At 40.8% G+C, this 17,276-nt stretch overlaps 1 protein-coding gene across 1 annotated transcript; it reads left to right on the forward strand.

The window, feature by feature from the left end:
• The first annotated feature begins 464 nt into the window (after positions 1-464).
• Positions 465-15,280, forward strand: LOC141016953 (regulator of nonsense transcripts 1-like). The gene is made up of 24 exons (XM_073491558.1): positions 465-794; positions 1,399-1,535; positions 2,136-2,225; positions 2,881-3,048; positions 3,502-3,682; positions 4,229-4,390; positions 4,739-4,823; positions 4,973-5,071; positions 5,780-5,888; positions 6,107-6,266; positions 6,533-6,651; positions 6,877-7,041; positions 7,230-7,344; positions 7,530-7,673; positions 7,812-8,025; positions 8,396-8,513; positions 8,635-8,791; positions 9,718-9,860; positions 10,034-10,208; positions 10,441-10,522; positions 10,724-10,885; positions 11,006-11,280; positions 11,559-11,681; positions 12,747-15,280. The coding sequence occupies exons 1-23, from the start codon at positions 624-626 to the stop codon at positions 11,676-11,678; spliced, it is 3,351 nt and encodes a 1,116-aa protein (XP_073347659.1). The 5' UTR covers positions 465-623; the 3' UTR covers positions 11,679-11,681; positions 12,747-15,280.
• Positions 15,281-17,276: the final 1,996 nt, after the last annotated feature.

A 17,276-nucleotide genomic window follows, 5' to 3' on the forward strand; every position in this document is an offset into this window, starting at 1 on the left:
ATTTAAAAGATCAGAAAAACATGTATTAAATGGCAACACATATTTTGTTCAATTAGACAAATAAATGCAAACATAAACAAAATAATTAAATAAATAAAATTAAAGAGCAACACCAATAATACTAAAATTCAGCATGGTCAAGCTCCTCCGCCCAACTAGTTTATTACACTGATCCCATGACACCAGACCCTGTTTATCACTTGTCGCTTGTCAAATAAACTAATAAAACTAAATAAATATACATATGTGTGTGTGTATATATATATAATAAAGGGGGCATTTGAGTGATCCTTCAATATTTGACCTTGTTGCATAATAAACCTCTGAGATTTGTGGCCATCATAGTAAATTCTGTTCACAGATGTCTCCTTGTCTCCTTTCCTTCCCTCGCTGCCTGCAGGTGACTTCCTGTAGGAGAGTGAGGGAGGAGAGAAGACGAGCGGGGGGGAGAAGCGGAGCGGGACGCAGCCATAGACGAGGCTCTTTCTATCTCTCTCTCACCAGCGGTGTTTGTCATTTTCTCATCAATACTCTGCCTCCCTTCTCCGATTTGTTCTGGGATAGCAACAGTTTGTGGGATATTCGTCGGAGCGGGTAAACATCGGGACTAAGAAGACAGAAACATGAGTGTCGAGGCGTACGGGCCGAGCTCGCAGACTCTAACGTTCCTCGATACCGAGGAAACCGAGCTGCTGGGAGCGGACACCCAGGGCTCCGAGTACGACTTCACCGATTTTACCCTGCCGAGCCAGACCCAGACCCAAGGCCAGACCCAGAGTCAGCTAGACAACCAGGTGCGTGTGGCTGTTCGTGGCAGCTCGGTGTCAAAATATGTCTTCTACTGTGTTGACAAAATGTGAATAAGCTAGCTGACGTTAGCTACCAACATCAACTGGCTACCTCCGGTTAGCACGATGACGCCTTGCATCGGTTACCATGCTTTTATCCCGCTAATTGGCTAGCATGCTAGCTAACCAGCTTTCTACAGTCAGCTAGCTAGCTGACAGCACAGTTAGCATGCTGACACAGCTGGCATGTCAATGCAGGACTTTATTGTCATACAAACCAGGAGTGTCAGGGATTTGTCACTGTGGCAGATTAACCCGTAAATGCCCAAATTTATACTTGCTAGCATTTTAGTGTATTAAATACTTTTGGAGTATGCACTGATAACAATCACAGAGGTCAGTAGATACAACAAGTTGGACACAGTAGGTGTCATATTGCTGTCAACAAACCATTTGCTGATGTGACAGTCAGCAAGCACGACTGCATAGGAATTTCCAGTTCCTCCACAATTGGTTCACTTTCTGTGGTCCTCTAATGTTAATTTATCCCACACAGTGTTTTCATTCAGTTTCAGTACATAGTTATGAACTTACACACCTGTCTCCTCAGGTGAATGGTCCTGACGGCGTGCTACAGAATGGAGACGACCCTGTGGTGAAAGCCAGTCAGCTGCTGGCAGAGTTGAACTTTGAGGAGGATGAGGAGGACACCTACTACACCAAAGATCTGCCAATACACGCCTGCAGGTAAACACATACCTTTCATACCTTTTAGCAGGAGATCAGTAATCAAATCCCAATTTTTTAAATACTTTTGCTGTAGATTGGCGGTGAAAGCGAAGTTTGTTGGACAATGAATGAGGACTTCAATTCGTTACTATTTTTGTGGGCTATGGAACAACTTAGAGCTGGGAAATATATATATATAATATTGTTATTATGATATGAGACTATGTACCATCCTAGATTTTGGATGTCATTATTTTGTGTTGTCTTTTCCTGGTTTTAAAGGGTTCATTACTGTGATGCAATTTTAGAAACTTACCAGTCTGGTCTACTTGTTCTAATATTTACCTTAACAATTGTAGTCATTATGTCCACATTGCTAATGATTATATACAGTATCAAAATCTTATTGTGTTAATATTTTGTGAAAGGACCAATAGTCACCCCTACGATATTGTTGCAATATTGAGCTGGAGGTATTAAAAATATGGGTTAATCAATACAGTAAAATAATCAATTTTTACAGGTAATTAAAAATTCTTAATTCTTGTAGTTTTGTTCTGTGATAAAGACTAGATGTAGAACCATGCTCTCAATGGTAAGGCTTTGTTTCTCTTTTAGTTATTGTGGGATTCATGATCCAGCGTGTGTGGTCTACTGCAACACCAGCAAGAAGTGGTTTTGTAATGGCCGTGGAAACACATCCGGCAGGTAAGATACAGTAACTTATCAGCTTTTTATTGACCCTCCCTGTTGGTGTACTCAACTAAATGAACTGGAGAGAGAAATCCAATATCATTGTAGCGGGTGTACAGTACCAAGCGATTATAATAATAAGTCATTGTTTTGGTCAGACACCACAGACATATATGGACAGTTAGTGTAAGGTTGCAAACATAATTTAAAACAGTTATATTTACTGGCTTTCAAGGGCCACTTAGGGTAATAATCAGTTATTCAGTGAACCGAAGCAAAGTGGTATTTGAAATATTGATTTAAAGGAGCCAAATGTCCCTTTTATGGATAATAAAAATTGATGCCGTTGAATCAGCCTTGTAATAAACTAGAAAACATTGGTGAGATATTATTTATTTCTGAAAATCAGAGAAAGGTTGTCTATTATCACCTGGTCTCCTCGTGTGTGTGGTTAAATTAATGCAGTAACTGAACTCTGTGTTTAAAATTGTGTCTTCTTTTCCGGTCATGTTACATTTGAGTCTGAATAAAAACAAAAATGTCTAGACATGTTGATCCTAGACATAAGGACGAATCGATAGTGTAAAATATGACCTCAGCTTCTGCAGGATAGTCGTCTTTTTTACCTTTACTCCTTCTGTGCATTCATTGTCATTCTCTTCTCTTGTAGCCACATTGTAAACCACCTGGTGAGAGCAAAGTCCAAGGAGGTGACCCTTCATAAAGATGGGCCTCTGGGGGAAACGGTACTCGAGTGCTACAACTGTGGCTGTCGCAATGTCTTCCTCCTGGGCTTCATCCCTGCCAAAGCTGACTCAGTAGTGGTGTTACTGTGCAGGTAAGGCTCCTTTTATGTAGCTGACCATGCAGTCTGACCTTCCTGCTGATGGGTTATGAGCTATTATTGTATTGATTGTCATTTAAAGATAGCCGTGATCATTCCACAGAACAGTGTTATAACCTGCCAGTAAAGACATATCGGTACAAATCACAAATGCACTATCTTGTATCTTCCATTCCTAGCACCCCTTCTCCACATTCACACATGCAATTCATCTAAGAGCCTACGCAGGTAATTTATATTCATATTTAACACCTGTAATAGAGAAGGAAGGAATGGAGATGGAAGAGATGTGACGAACAATGCAAAAAACAAAACAAACTGCAAAAATTAAGTACATTAAATAAATAATAATAATTAAAAAAAAAACACAACAGTTCCACAAGCATCATGTGTTTCTCTGTTGGTACAACCAGAAGTTCACAGTTATGTGTTTTGGTTGTAACGCAGGCAGCCATGTGCCAGCCAGAGCAGCCTGAAGGACATCAACTGGGACAGCTCACAGTGGCAGCCGCTCATCCAGGACCGCTGCTTTCTGTCCTGGCTGGTGAAAATCCCTTCAGAGCAGGAGCAGCTCAGAGCTCGTCAGATCACCGCCCAGCAGATCAACAAGCTGGAGGAACTCTGGAAGGTAGCTGTCCCTGCACACACCCGCCATTGTACTATGTTAATATCTAAACCCACATAACTAGTATTGAACAGGGGTAGGGCTTATCTCTATATTGAACCACGTACATTCATACAGGGGTGATGCAAATAACTTTGCTGCATGTTTACTGAGCTTGTACACAAGGTCACATGTATCAGGAGTTCTTTTCTATGTGCTGTGTGCTAACTTGTCATAGTGTGAAACCGCAGGTGTTACTAAGAACATTAATGATGACTCTGTACTATTTAAGTGTTCGAGGGAGTCATGACAGCATGAACCAGCATGCACAATACCAGGACTCTGAAACCAAAGCAACTAAATGGATTTCAGCCATCATTCATTATATTATTAACACCTGTGGGCTTTTTATAATGTGATGTGTCAATGTCTCTTGTCTGAAACATTTGAAGTTGGAATTTAGGAGATTTTAATATATTGATTGACTCTAACAGCACTCTTGCTTTTCTGTCCATATTTTGAACTTTCTCTCATCCTGTGCCATCTTTTGTACGTGTTTCTTCCTGGCAGGAAAATCCGACTGCGACTTTAGAGGACCTGGAGAAGCCCGGTGTGGATGAGGAGCCCCAACATGTGCTTCTCCGCTATGAGGATGCTTACCAGTACCAGAACATCTTTGGTCCTCTTGTGAAGCTGGAGGCTGACTATGATAAGAAACTCAAAGAGTCCCAGGTAAAAACAAAAAAGTGCTACAATGCATCTCATCTATGTTTTAACAAACAAAGCAGTCGAAATTGTCATTGAATGATTTCATGTCTAATCCAATAATGATTTAATCATAAACTGATTAAGTTGAATTTGTTTTTGTTTTTTTCTGTAATTGTGGAGATAAAGTAAATGAAGCTGCTACAGTCGTGCATGTTATTTGTTGTACTGCTTGGAGGCATGTTGAATTACATTGTTTCAGTCACTATTTAGGTTTGTCCACTCTTGTCTGTCTTCATTAAGACAAGTTTGATTTAAAGCTGTTCCTCCTGCCATTAAATGTTAAATATATTTATCAATCTTTCCTCCTAACAGACTCAAGACAATATTACGGTCAGATGGGACTTGGGCCTGAATAAAAAGAGGATTGCTTATTTTACTCTTCCCAAGACAGACTCAGGTATTTCATATCATCATATCATTATTACTATCATTATGCTTATAAATATTGACATTACACTGTCATTCTGCTGTCACTTACAAAGGTGTATTATTATGTAATATTTTTAAATGTATTGTCTGAATTGTGTCTCCTCTGCTGTCTTCTAGATATGCGACTGATGCAGGGAGATGAAATTTGCTTGAGATACAAAGGAGACCTGGCACCTCCATGGAAAGGCATTGGACATGTCATTAAAGTCCCTGATAGTATCCTTATGACTGTAATAACACATGGAGACCACACACTATCTGTAATACCCATCTATCACTTTTTGTCCTCTCCATGAGTTTGTCACAGGCACCCTGGTCTGTTCTATTCTTAAAATTAGTCTTTAGTAACATCTAGTGGCAGCTGTAGGAAACTACAATAACATCTGCAAACTTGTGTTTGTCTCTTCACACCCTGGTGGTTTTTGAAAACAAATTCTATATTTAGGTTTTGCGTATTCAGTTTACCACCTGCTAGTTAACTGATACAGTACACCAGCAATTTGAGGCTGCATATAATGACGGTCATTGGTGTGTCTACCCAACATTTCTAAATTTCAATTTGAAAAATATCACAAACTGAGTCAGGTGAAATTGTGCAACACTGTGTGAGCTAGCAGTAAAAACATGGTGTAAAAACAAAAACGTCTTTAAATATTCTGTGGTAAATTCTTCTTATGCTGCCAATTTTCATTACACAGGCACTACATAGGTTGTACAACAAATATAATGGCAGCTCTGCACCTACATTGAGAATGTTGCAGAATCCAAGGCTCTCTCCACCTTTCGAATGCACTGATGTTCAGCTGTGTTTTGATTTAACAAAACCAAGTGCTCGGGTTTTAACTTTTCATGAAGCTTACAATGTCAGCATGCATTTAGGTAGCGAGTAAGGCGTTCTTCCTCTTCCTTGACTTACTGTACCAGACTACGGTGATGAGATTGCCATAGAACTAAGGAGCAGTGCTGGGGCTCCAGTGGAGATCCCACACAACTTTCAAGTCGACTTTGTGTGGAAGTCTACTTCCTTTGACAGGTAACCACAAGAAACGCTACACACTCTTGTCTCATGCTGTAATATGTGAACAACATTGGTGTTAAAACAGTTCCTTGAAAAAGTAAATTATTACATAAATGTTGTCAGTAAAGGTCCTCATCACTGAAATCATTTTGGCAAAGGTTTTCCACTGAATAATGGGTCCTTTTTAGATCCAGTTTAAAACCTTCTTCAATATTTCTGTTGTCCTCATCCAGGATGCAAAGTGCCCTGAAGACATTTGCTGTGGATGAGACTTCAGTGTCGGGTTACATCTACCACAAACTGCTGGGACATGAGGTCGAAGATGTGGTCATCAAGTGCCAGCTGCCCAAACGCTTCACTGCTCAAGGCCTGCCTGACCTTAACCACTCACAGGTGAGTTGGAGAGAAAAAACAACTGTAATGTCTAGAGAGACTTTTCAATTCAATACTACCTAACCTACATTATAAATCACACAAACAACATGATGGAGATCATTCACAGTTCACTCATCTATAAAAACAAAAACAAAAAAAATCACTTTCACACTCAACCCCAGTGAAGTCCAGGAGGAGTAACATTCTTTTAGATAGTGCCTATATGAAGCCTTTTAGGTCTTGGGCCCACAGTGCTCATATGAATGTGGTTCACTGTGATACAGGTGTATGCTGTGAAGACGGTGCTGCAGCGTCCCCTCAGTCTGATCCAGGGTCCTCCAGGCACAGGCAAGACTGTCACCTCTGCCACCATCGTCTACCACCTGGCTAGACAGGGCAATGGGTAAGACACAAACAAATATTTGTACTCCTTATATTACTTTGTCTGTATTTTGTATGTACAAGGTGGTGTTATGATAATAATTACCATAACTACTTGGTTTTAATCTGATTATTTACTCTCATTTAATCTATTTTTGACTGAACATCTGTCATTTACAATAGTTTTTTTTTAATTGATTGGTATTTTATTAATTCTAAGATGTAATTGTAATGCATGTCCCCTCAGGCCAGTGCTCGTATGTGCTCCAAGTAACATTGCTGTCGACCAGCTGACCGAGAAGATCCACCAGACAGGGCTCAAGGTGGTGCGCCTGTGTGCCAAGAGCAGGGAGGCCATTGATTCACCTGTGTCCTTCCTGGCTCTGCACAACCAGACTCGAAACATGGACAGGTAATACACAAGCTGCTATACGTTTATCCTTGTATACACACCAGTCTAAACAAGTCTTTAAAAAACAAGAAGGTCTCAGTTGGGCCGACTAAAGATTATTAACATCAGTAGGACAGCAAGTAAGTAGCTAATTTGTTGATAAGAACACTATTGAACTCACACTGTATTGAAATGATTCCTACCTGCAGTATGCCAGAACTTCAGAAGCTCCAACAGCTGAAGGACGAGACAGGAGAGCTGTCCTCCTCGGACGAGAAGCGCTACAGAGCTCTGAGACGCACTGCTGAGAGGGAGCTGCTTATGGTAAGAAGACTGGTCCTACTGAAGCAAGTGCAACTAAATATGGTCCTGTTTGTGACCATACTCTGCACAAAGTTGTAAACCAACTTCGATTTAATGGATATTTTCTCATTTAGTATTTATTCTAAACCATCCAGGCCCACAGAAAAAAGGATGTGTAATGCTAATGGTTCTTCACTTTTTCCCAGAATGCTGATGTAATCTGCTGCACCTGTGTTGGGGCGGGGGATCCTCGTCTGGCTAAGATGCAGTTCCGATCCATCCTGATTGATGAGAGCACGCAAGCCACCGAACCAGAGTGCATGGTGCCTGTTGTCCTGGGGGCCAAACAGGTAGGAGCTTCATGAGTGGAAGGGGAAGTGGAACGGTTTAAACTGCTGTCATCCCCCAGCTGTGGGGTGTACAGTGTCCACAATCGTTTATTCCTCTTCTAATTTCTCTTCTCCTATCATCTGTTGTTTTTTCTGTAGTTGATTCTGGTGGGTGATCACTGCCAGCTGGGCCCTGTGGTGATGTGTAAGAAGGCAGCCAAAGCAGGTCTGTCCCAGTCCCTGTTTGAGCGTCTGGTAGTTTTGGGGATTCGGCCAATCCGTCTGCAGGTCCAGTACCGGATGCATCCCGCTCTCAGCGCCTTCCCCTCCAACATCTTCTATGAGGGCTCTTTGCAGAATGGAGTCACTGCCGGTAAGATGAAAAGAAACTTTTTAAAACTGATTTTCAATTACTTGGCTTTCTCTTTTTGGCAACTTAAAATATTTTGAAACTTCCCTCTAAACTCTAAGCTTCACACATTAGAATTTAAAAACAGAACTTTACTGTGGAAATAGTCCAAAAAGATCTAGAGAATTTGGGAGAACATGTTAGACAAGCTTTCCTCAGATATTTTGCCACGTTGCTTGCATATGGTTCAGTGCTTTGTTGTACTGTTTCCTGTTTGTATCCAAGTGGTGTTTTTCAAAGCATATGATCCTTTCAGGCCGATTCCTCAGTGTCTTTCACTGTGCATCAGCTACTCTAGCACTGAGTCATATCTGTTTGTTTGCCTCTTCTGCAGGGGACCGTGTGAAGAAAGGCTTCGACTTCCAGTGGCCACAGCCTGACAAGCCGATGTTCTTTTATGTTACCCAAGGCCAAGAGGAAATTGCTAGCTCTGGGACATCCTATCTCAACAGGTTTCAGCTCTCTTCAAACATTATGTTGACCTTATATTTCACCAAAGCATGATTAGCTTCTTTTTCATGTCAAATAATATAAATTGTTCTTATCATGTAATCACTCTACTTGTCTATGCAGGACTGAGGCAGCCAATGTGGAGAAAATAACCACAAGGTTGTTGAAGGCTGGAGCAAAACCCGATCAGATTGGCATCATCACACCTTACGAGGGACAGAGGTCCTACCTGGTCCAGTACATGCAGTTCAGTGGCTCCCTTCATACAAAACTCTACCAGGTATAGATCCAAAATGCTGTTAAATGTTGTATCATGCACTTAATCAGAAGAATGTACCATAGAACTATTTAAATTGAAATCTAGTACAACGTTGAGTAAAGGTTTCTTGAGCTGATGCAAAGGATCGGTATCGGGGACATATTTCATGTATCGGCTAAGATAAAGCAGATCAAACTCCGATCCTTTCTTTACTGAGTGATAACCGGTCTCTACAGTGTGAGCGTTTGGCTCCATGTGAAGAATTTTTGCGTGCAGCGATGCAAGTCTGAATTCTGACCAAGGTTTACAAAATAAACAGATTTGTTAAACTTCGTCTCTCCAACACTGTTTCTCATTAACGATGAGCAGTGTGAAAAAACATTCCGGCCACAGCTTCTCAATTCTAGCTGGCGCTGACTGTCACATTCACTGATTAAATTGATAAAAGTCGCCTGCAGCAGGTCATCAGCTGTTGCTAATTTATGTTAATTCTGTGAGTAACTTGAGAACGGGTTGAAGTAAAGGTTGTTGAGTTTGTGTGCTCTCTGCAACCCTTTGTCAGGTAAAGAACTTCAACTGTGTAGCACCGCCGTACAATGTGTTTTTGTGGAGCCAACAATGCCAACAGCATGATGCGTCTTCTCTCTAGCAAATCGCATCACCTCAATGTCGTTTTCTCACAGATAAATGATTATTTATATCATATCAATAATTTAAGCTAATCAACTCAGTAGTATTTGAATCAGTGACCCCCCAACATTGATCTGGACATCAACAATGTTAACTTTAGACTAAGAAGAGGCTGAAGTGACTCTAAAAATGAGCAATTTACATTTAACAAAACCACATTTGTGAAGAAAGCAAAAGCAAATCATTTCCTACAATTAAGAAATGCATCACCATGTAGTCAATTTTTTTCAGCTAATTTCTCTTCATTCTCTCTGTAGGAGGTGGAGATCGCCAGTGTGGATGCTTTTCAAGGCAGAGAGAAGGACTTCATCATCTTGTCCTGTGTGAGGGCCAATGAGCACCAGGGCATCGGCTTCCTCAACGATCCCAGACGTCTCAATGTGGCGCTCACTAGGGCCAGGTAAGAATACATATAGGAAAACAGCACCTGGGCGCTTTGCATAAGCCCCTGGGGACCATCTATGTACTCGAGACATTTCGCATTTTTAGTACGATGATGTTATCACTGTTACTTTTACACATCTTTAGCGTTAAACTTCAATCAGTGCATCATCGTCTGCTTATGTCATGTAGGTATGGTGTGATCATTGTGGGAAACCCCAAGGCCCTGTCCAAGCAGCCTCTGTGGAACCACCTGTTGAACTACTACAAGGAGCAGAAGGTCCTGGTCGAAGGGCCCCTTAACAACCTGAGGGAGAGCCTCATGCAGTTCAGCAAGCCCCGCAAGCTCGTCAACACCATCAACCCTGTGAGTTTAGTATATGTGTGTGTCTGTGTGTAGTACGTACACAGACGTTATAGAATGCTGAAATCAGGGTTTTCTAACTGGGTCATGAATGTGTTATTTTCTGGTGTGGCATGTGAAGTATTCAAAACTTACCCATGCACCTCAGACAAGTAGTTTAAAGAAAACAGGGTAATAAATCATTGTACATGCTGTAGAGATAATGAGGTGTATTACTTGTCCTTTTGTTCTGCAGGGGGGTCGATTCATGAGCACAGCCATGTATGATGCCAGGGAGGCTCTCATTCCTGGATCTGCTTATGACCGCAGCAGCAACGGTGAGAACAAAAAACACTTGTTTTGATTTTTCAAATGTCCTTATAAATAAACCTATTACAAAGGAAATGCACTCTATTAGTTATGTATTTCAATTACAGAAACAAGAGCTATGTGTACTGTTGTGTGACAAAACCAGCTCTGCACTCTGCCATACCATTTAGAATGAAATAGAAATGAATCTGTATTTCTTTCCACAACAGGACGTACATCCAATATGTATTTCCAGACCCACGACCAGATTGGTATGATTGGAACAGGCCCCAATCCCATGACGTCCATGAACCTTCCCATCCCCTTCAACCTCGTCATGCCCCCCATACCTCCACCTGGTTACATGGGACAGGTCAATGGACCCACATCAGGTAAGTGAGACATGAAACTGTAGTGTCCTGCTAAGTGAGGAGGTATTGAATGCCTGCTTGATGTTCATATAAAGCGACAATGAAATACATCATCTGAATTGTGACATATTTCTCCTCCAGGTCGTGGTGGAGGTATGAAAGGCAAGGCAGGCAGCGGAGGAGGCGGCGGGAGTCGAGGTGGCCGTCAAAGAAACCGTGGCAACATGGGAAACCACAGCGGAGGGAATGGAGGAGCAGACCGCGGGCAGCATGGAGGCCACATGGGTGGCAGCCAGGCCAGCCAGGACCTGGGCTCCCAGCCCTTCTCCCAGGGGCCTCTGACGCAGGGCTACATCAACATGAGCCAGCCGTCACAGATGAGCCAGCCTGGGCTCTCCCAGCCTGAACTCTCACAGGTTTGTTCACTGTGAAGAAATCTTAATTATCAGTTTAGTATCTAGGAGATTTTATGAAGTGCTAAGTTGTTGCACTTTATGAAGCAAGCTGTTTATTCATGGCAGTTATTAGCCAGTTCCAGGGCAGTTAGCACATTTATTCCAAGTGTTTGTCCAGGTTTCCTCTTCAAGTAAAGACTTCATTATTAATAAAAACCACTTAATGCTTTTCTGCTTGGAAATAAATGAAGGAATAACTGTTGACCAGCCTCTTCAACTTTTTGTTTGTCCTATTATAGGACAGTTACCTAGGAGATGAGTTCAAGTCCCAGATTGATGTGGCTTTGTCCCAGGACTCCACCTACCAGGGGGAGCGGGCCTACCAACATGGTGGTGTGACTGGACTGTCCCAGTACTAGACCGTAAGTAATTCCACTGTGGTTTAAAGCTAAGATGACTCACTGAAATTAAAGGAATAGTTTAATATGTTGGGAAACAAGTGCATTCACTTCTTTGCACAGAGTTAACTAGATGAGAACAGTGATGCCACATACATTCATGCAGGTGTTTTCAACATGGGTAAAGCCGCTAAAAATAGTTGATTTACTCCCTTCTTCTGGTCACGTTTTTAATATTTTTTAGTCTCTCAAAGTCTCATCTTCTCAAACTCATGGCTGACCGAACAGTGTTCAAACACTGCTTGAAAAGAGACAGATGGAAAAAAAATTAGGCGCCAACGTCCTTAATATCAATGTGTTTCATAGCATTGCACCATAAAAGAGGTGGAAATGTGTCCGGTTTTCATCACAGCTGATTGGATTTGACGTGAGAGTAAATGCTGATTTTACACATTCGAATTGAAGACAAAAGCCAGATGTTAGTGGGAGTTGTATTTGTTCAGTGTGAAAAGGAGGGGTAACAATGCTATTAACCCTTGTAATCAATAAATATTCTATCCATTTAGCTTAGCATAAAGACTGGAAACAGAGGCCAGGGCTTTGTCCAATGGTAACATAATCTGCCTGTGAGCACCACCAAAGGTCTGTTTAATCCGTACAAAAAATGCTACTTTTTGGCTGAGAGCAGTGACTTCCTTCAGTTTCCTTCATTTTGGTGACAAGACTGTAGGAAGTTCCTGACCAAGAAATTGTCTGGATTAAACAAATATGATAAAAGGTGTTAATTAGTGAGCTTTGAAAGTGCTGGTATGTAGATTTTGTGACCCTGCCAGGTGTTTTCCAAAGTTTTCAGTCTGTGTGCTGAGCTAAGATAACTGGCATCTGGTTGCAGCTTCGTATTTACTACACAGACCTGAGAGTGGTATCGATCTTCTCATCAAACTCTTCAAAAGAAAAGGGAACAAGTCTGCAGCATTGAACTATTCCTTTAAATGAAAAGTTCATTTTGTAATATGTTTAAAAGACGAATGATTATTTCCCCAAACAAGTAATAATGCGTGCATATATTTTTTTGTGTTTGTTCGACAGGTTGCTGGAAAGGAGCTAGGCCTGTGTGAAGCTTAGTTCATCGGTATTTTAATCTGGGTAATAACAAAAAAGAACAAACATGGATACCCGTTTTCCACTGCTACAACCGAAGCACCACTGTGTGAAAGTAACAGGAGAGAGACCGTGAGAAACCAACCAATCACAAGAGTGAGAGCAAAAAATGGGAGTAGAGCTGGACAGGAAGCGAGCAAGAGACGACGAGAGCGGGAGGCTGGTGGAGGAGAGAAGGCACTGCTGCTCACACGCGAAGGAGAAAAGCTGTCGTTGTCGGAGCAGCGCAGTTGGAGAGGCGAGACCTTCGACAGGTCAAAGGAGGGTGGAAGGTCCGAACGATTCTGGAGAAGGGGCGACTGTGTCATCTTGTCCCACGTGTGCCCCTGCATCCTCGTGGGATCTCCAGGCGGTATGGTTGGGAATCTTGCTCCAAAAGCTGAGAAAGATGGAGAAAGAGGTGTCTCACACTAATGTCCTCCAAGCTAACTCAACAGGATGTCTTCTGTGACTTGGAGAGAGAGAGAGAGAGAGAGAGAGAGAGAGAGAGAGAGGGAAAACAAAAGGGGACACAACTCTTGAAGCAGTTGATATGGCAACTTTTTTAAACTCAAAGTTTGAACTGAGGCTCTGCATTTGATCACATCTAAGCATCTGGGAGAGAAGAGTGTGAAAACACTGTTCGGCTATTCAAGTGAACTCAAAAGTGCTTGTGGTGTCAAATGAAATGTGAGGATTACATAGCCAAGGATCATTCACTTTTCTTTCTCAGCTTTGAGTTAGAAAGTTTTCTATAAAAAAGGCTGTTTTCATTGAGGTTTTCAGTGATGTAAGCTAACAATGTTGGCCGTCTTTCAAGGCACGTCTTTCTCAAGGTGGTCTGCATAGAAACAAGTGGCGGAATTAGCTCTTAGATATATAAACGTGAAAGAAAAACACCTTTGTCTCCAGATCGGAGGAGGTGGGCTCCAAAGATCTGAATACAGGGAGACAATTTTGTTTTTATTCTTCTAAGTGTATCTTCTTAGTAGTGAAAGTGAACACCATAACCAGCTTATGACTGAACGAAGCCGTCGTTCTTTTTCTGCTGAAGCCACTAAAGCTAGCAGATAAGGATCATCTTGAGCATATATAGCTAAATGCATCAAATAAGCCAAATGAAGAGGGCAGTAATTCCCAAAGACCCTTCTCCAAAAAGTCAAGAAACATGCATACAATAAGAGTATTTATGTACAATTTAAGCACCTGATCGTCACGGTAAAGTGAAGGAAGAAATCACGAGCTTGAGTTTTCTTGCCTGTGGAGTACCTGACACCATTACTTCTTGCAAAGGATGATGAAAGCTTAGTCTCCGTGTTAGATCACATGTGTTGAAGAGAAACTTGATCGTAGATTTCACCGTGTTAGACGGTAGAGAAAGATTTTTATTTTGGAAAGAGAAAGACGAGTTGTTGTGCACTATAAAATTTGGCACAAAGACATCTTTGAATTATTAACACATGATGACCCAAGTGTATCGTGTATGTAGGTAGAACATTTTTCTTCCCCTTGTTTATTTGCCCTTTGTTGTCCTTGAACCTAATAGAAAAGAGTGAAACTGTCACATTTAGTAGTGCATCATGTTGAAGACAGAACAGTTAGTTTGTTCTATAACTTTTGTAAACGTTAGTGAACTCTGTGTCTTAGTTTCAGTGAAGTTACTTGATTTAGATGGACACTAGTTACCATGCAGCCAACTATGTACCAACTATTCTTTCACTTTCATGTTATCAAAATGTATGACACAGACAAATCTGGTCTTCGTCAAAATATCACTACTGTAGTCACCTTACCTCTGACCTGAAGCTGGGTTGAAGAAGTTTAATATCCTGTCACTGGCACAGAGCACTTGCTAAAAAAGTGTCCAGAGTGCCGGGGAAAAGAAGCAGCCGCAAGCCATTTGAATTTTTTACTAAAAAATGTGTCTACAAAAAGCAGTTTCTGTATTCATATTCACACTAAATGGCTAACTTCTGCTGTGCAGGTGGTACATCTCACTGTACTAAGACTTCAAATGAATATTTATACCCAGTTTCTTTATGAATTATCTGCAGATTATCTGTTTGCTGTGTTAATTTATGTTTCATCCTTTCTGTGTAACAATCTAGATGCACCTGTTCATTGACATATTTAAAGTCTAACACTAAAACTGGTCACTTATGAATTTTTTAAAAGAAAATAACATTACCGATAAATGCCCACCCATTCATTACCAACACATCTACTGTAGTTTTTGCATGTCTTACGACTAGAGGGTAACTTTTTGAGTTGGATGTGTCCCTCAGTCCTTTTTTTGCTATGATAATCTTTGTTTGGCTTATTGCTGTTTGAAACAACTGAAAATGAAGAAGCTTTGTTTTGGCCACACGGCTGCACCGTTTTGTTTTTCTGCCCACACTGATTGATGTCATTAAATTATGCTCACAAAGATTCTCCTGTTGATAATCTTGGAAAATTAAAGTTTGATTCTTTTTGCTCCTTCAGCTCGACTTCACTGTTTTATTTCTTTTTTCCACTTATTTTGTAGATGGTTTTACAGTGATGGAATATAACTTTAAGTATATTTACTCAAGTACTGTACTTAAGTACAATTTTGAGGTACTTGAGAATCCACTTATGCTTCGCTATGCCGCTACTCGATCACATTTTGGAAGGAAATATACTTTTATTCCTCTACATTTATTGGTAACACTTTATTTGGATAGAGTATGTGTGACCTTTCATAAACATACCTACATATTCTTGATAACTATTTCAACTTGGACTACTCATTTAACCTATGCTATACAAATGTGATAAACAAACACAATTATTTGATAACTTTAGTATCTAGTACACTTTACAGACTGGATACTTCAGCAGCACCAAAGCATTGCATTTTCAAATTAATTTATTTGGTAATTCTGAAAATCAGAAAAACGCTGAATATCAGATCAAATGACAATCAACCAGGCTGATAAATGTAGTATATAGTATACAGTGTATATATATATATACATGTCAATATATGAAAAATGTACCTGTAAATTTATTACCAAAAAATGTCCTTTGATACAGAAATACATTTACTATCAGATACAGTTGAAGTCACGTATTATTTGTATGGGCAGCTGGCGATTTGTTCATTTTGCACCTCTTTTGTTTAACCATGACTCGTGAACTGATTCAGACTTGAGACTTGACTTGTCCTGATGACTCAAATGACTTTTCTGTGTTCAGTTAAGCTTTTTAGTCTTTTTTTAGTCTGCTGGTATTTCACTGTTTAAAAGTGACGGGGAGGGAACATTTTTGGATTATTAAGAATTGAATAAGCTTTTATAAAGTTTTTTTTTTAAAAATTACATTTATTTGACTGAAAATCAATAATTGTAATACAAATTCAATTCACCGTCATACTTTTTTTTTTAAAGATTGGATAAATTGGCCAAAAATATAATTATTAAACAGACACAGATTCCTTGTCTTTTCTCTTCATAAAGACCAGATACTGCAGATAAGACTGCAAGTTTATTTTGCCAAGGAGGGGGATGCATTTTGGTAATTTCACCAACACGGGGGATATGTTTAGGTAATTTTGCTAACAAGGGGGATGCATTTTGGTTATTTTACAAAGGAGGAGGATGCATTTTGTTTATTTTGCTAGGAAGTGGGATGCATTTTGGTTATTTTATGAAGGAGGGGGATGCATTTTGTTTATTTTGCTAAGAAGGGGGATGCATTTAGGTTATTTTATGAAGGAGGGGGATGCATTTTGGTTATTTTGCTAAGAAGGAGGATGCGTTTGTTTATTTTACAAAGGAGGAGGATGCATTTTGTTTATTTTGCTAAGAAGGGGGATGCATTTTGTTTATTTTATGAAGGAGGGGGATGCATTTTAGTAATTTCACCAACAAGGGGGATATGTTTAGGTAATTTTGCTAACAAGGGGGATGGCAGTCGCCTTCTGCATTTGAATGACTCTAACTTTTACCAAAGTAATATTTCAACATTTTATATCTTTACTTTGACTCAATTGTGACTTGTGAGTACTTTACAGCACCATTAACAGAGTCTGATAAAGGTGCACAGGAGCTGCAGTCCTAAATGGGCTGTAGTATGACTGTGAAGAAGTGTTTTTAGGCCATGACTTCTCCTCCGGGACAATATTTCATTAATCCTGAAAACTGGCAGACCTGTGAGATCCAGTTTGCGGTGATGCACACATGCAGCCTGATTGGCTGCAGGCAGGTTGACACAGTTTCCCCGCCTCACCGCCTCCCCATGCAGCTGTAGCGGGTGTTGCTCGGAGCCTGTAGAGCCAGCAGGTGGTACTCTACTGTCCGGCTGTTGAACGCGAGCCGCGGGCTGGATGAGGAGCAGAGAGCCCTGACACCACCACCACCACCACCAGAACCAGCACCACCAGCAGCAGGACGTGCAGGCTTGCTGCTTCTCTGGTCGGAGATGGACACACACGGGACCGCGGTCACATCTGTCACC

Source organism: Pagrus major, chromosome 21 (genome assembly GCF_040436345.1).
Source record: "Pagrus major chromosome 21, Pma_NU_1.0".
Classification (NCBI taxonomy): domain Eukaryota; kingdom Metazoa; phylum Chordata; class Actinopteri; order Spariformes; family Sparidae; genus Pagrus; species Pagrus major.

Excerpts from the sequence above, each read along its gene's own strand:
- LOC141016953 (XM_073491558.1), top strand. The coding sequence starts at position 624 with ATGAGTGTCGAGGCGTACGGGCCGAGCTCGCAGACTCTAACGTTCCTC. Across the intron at positions 2,226-2,880 it reads CGTGGAAACACATCCGGCAG|CCACATTGTAAACCACCTGG; the intron begins GTAAGATACAGT and ends CTTCTCTTGTAG. Across the intron at positions 4,824-4,972 it reads TCTTCCCAAGACAGACTCAG|ATATGCGACTGATGCAGGGA; the intron begins GTATTTCATATC and ends GCTGTCTTCTAG.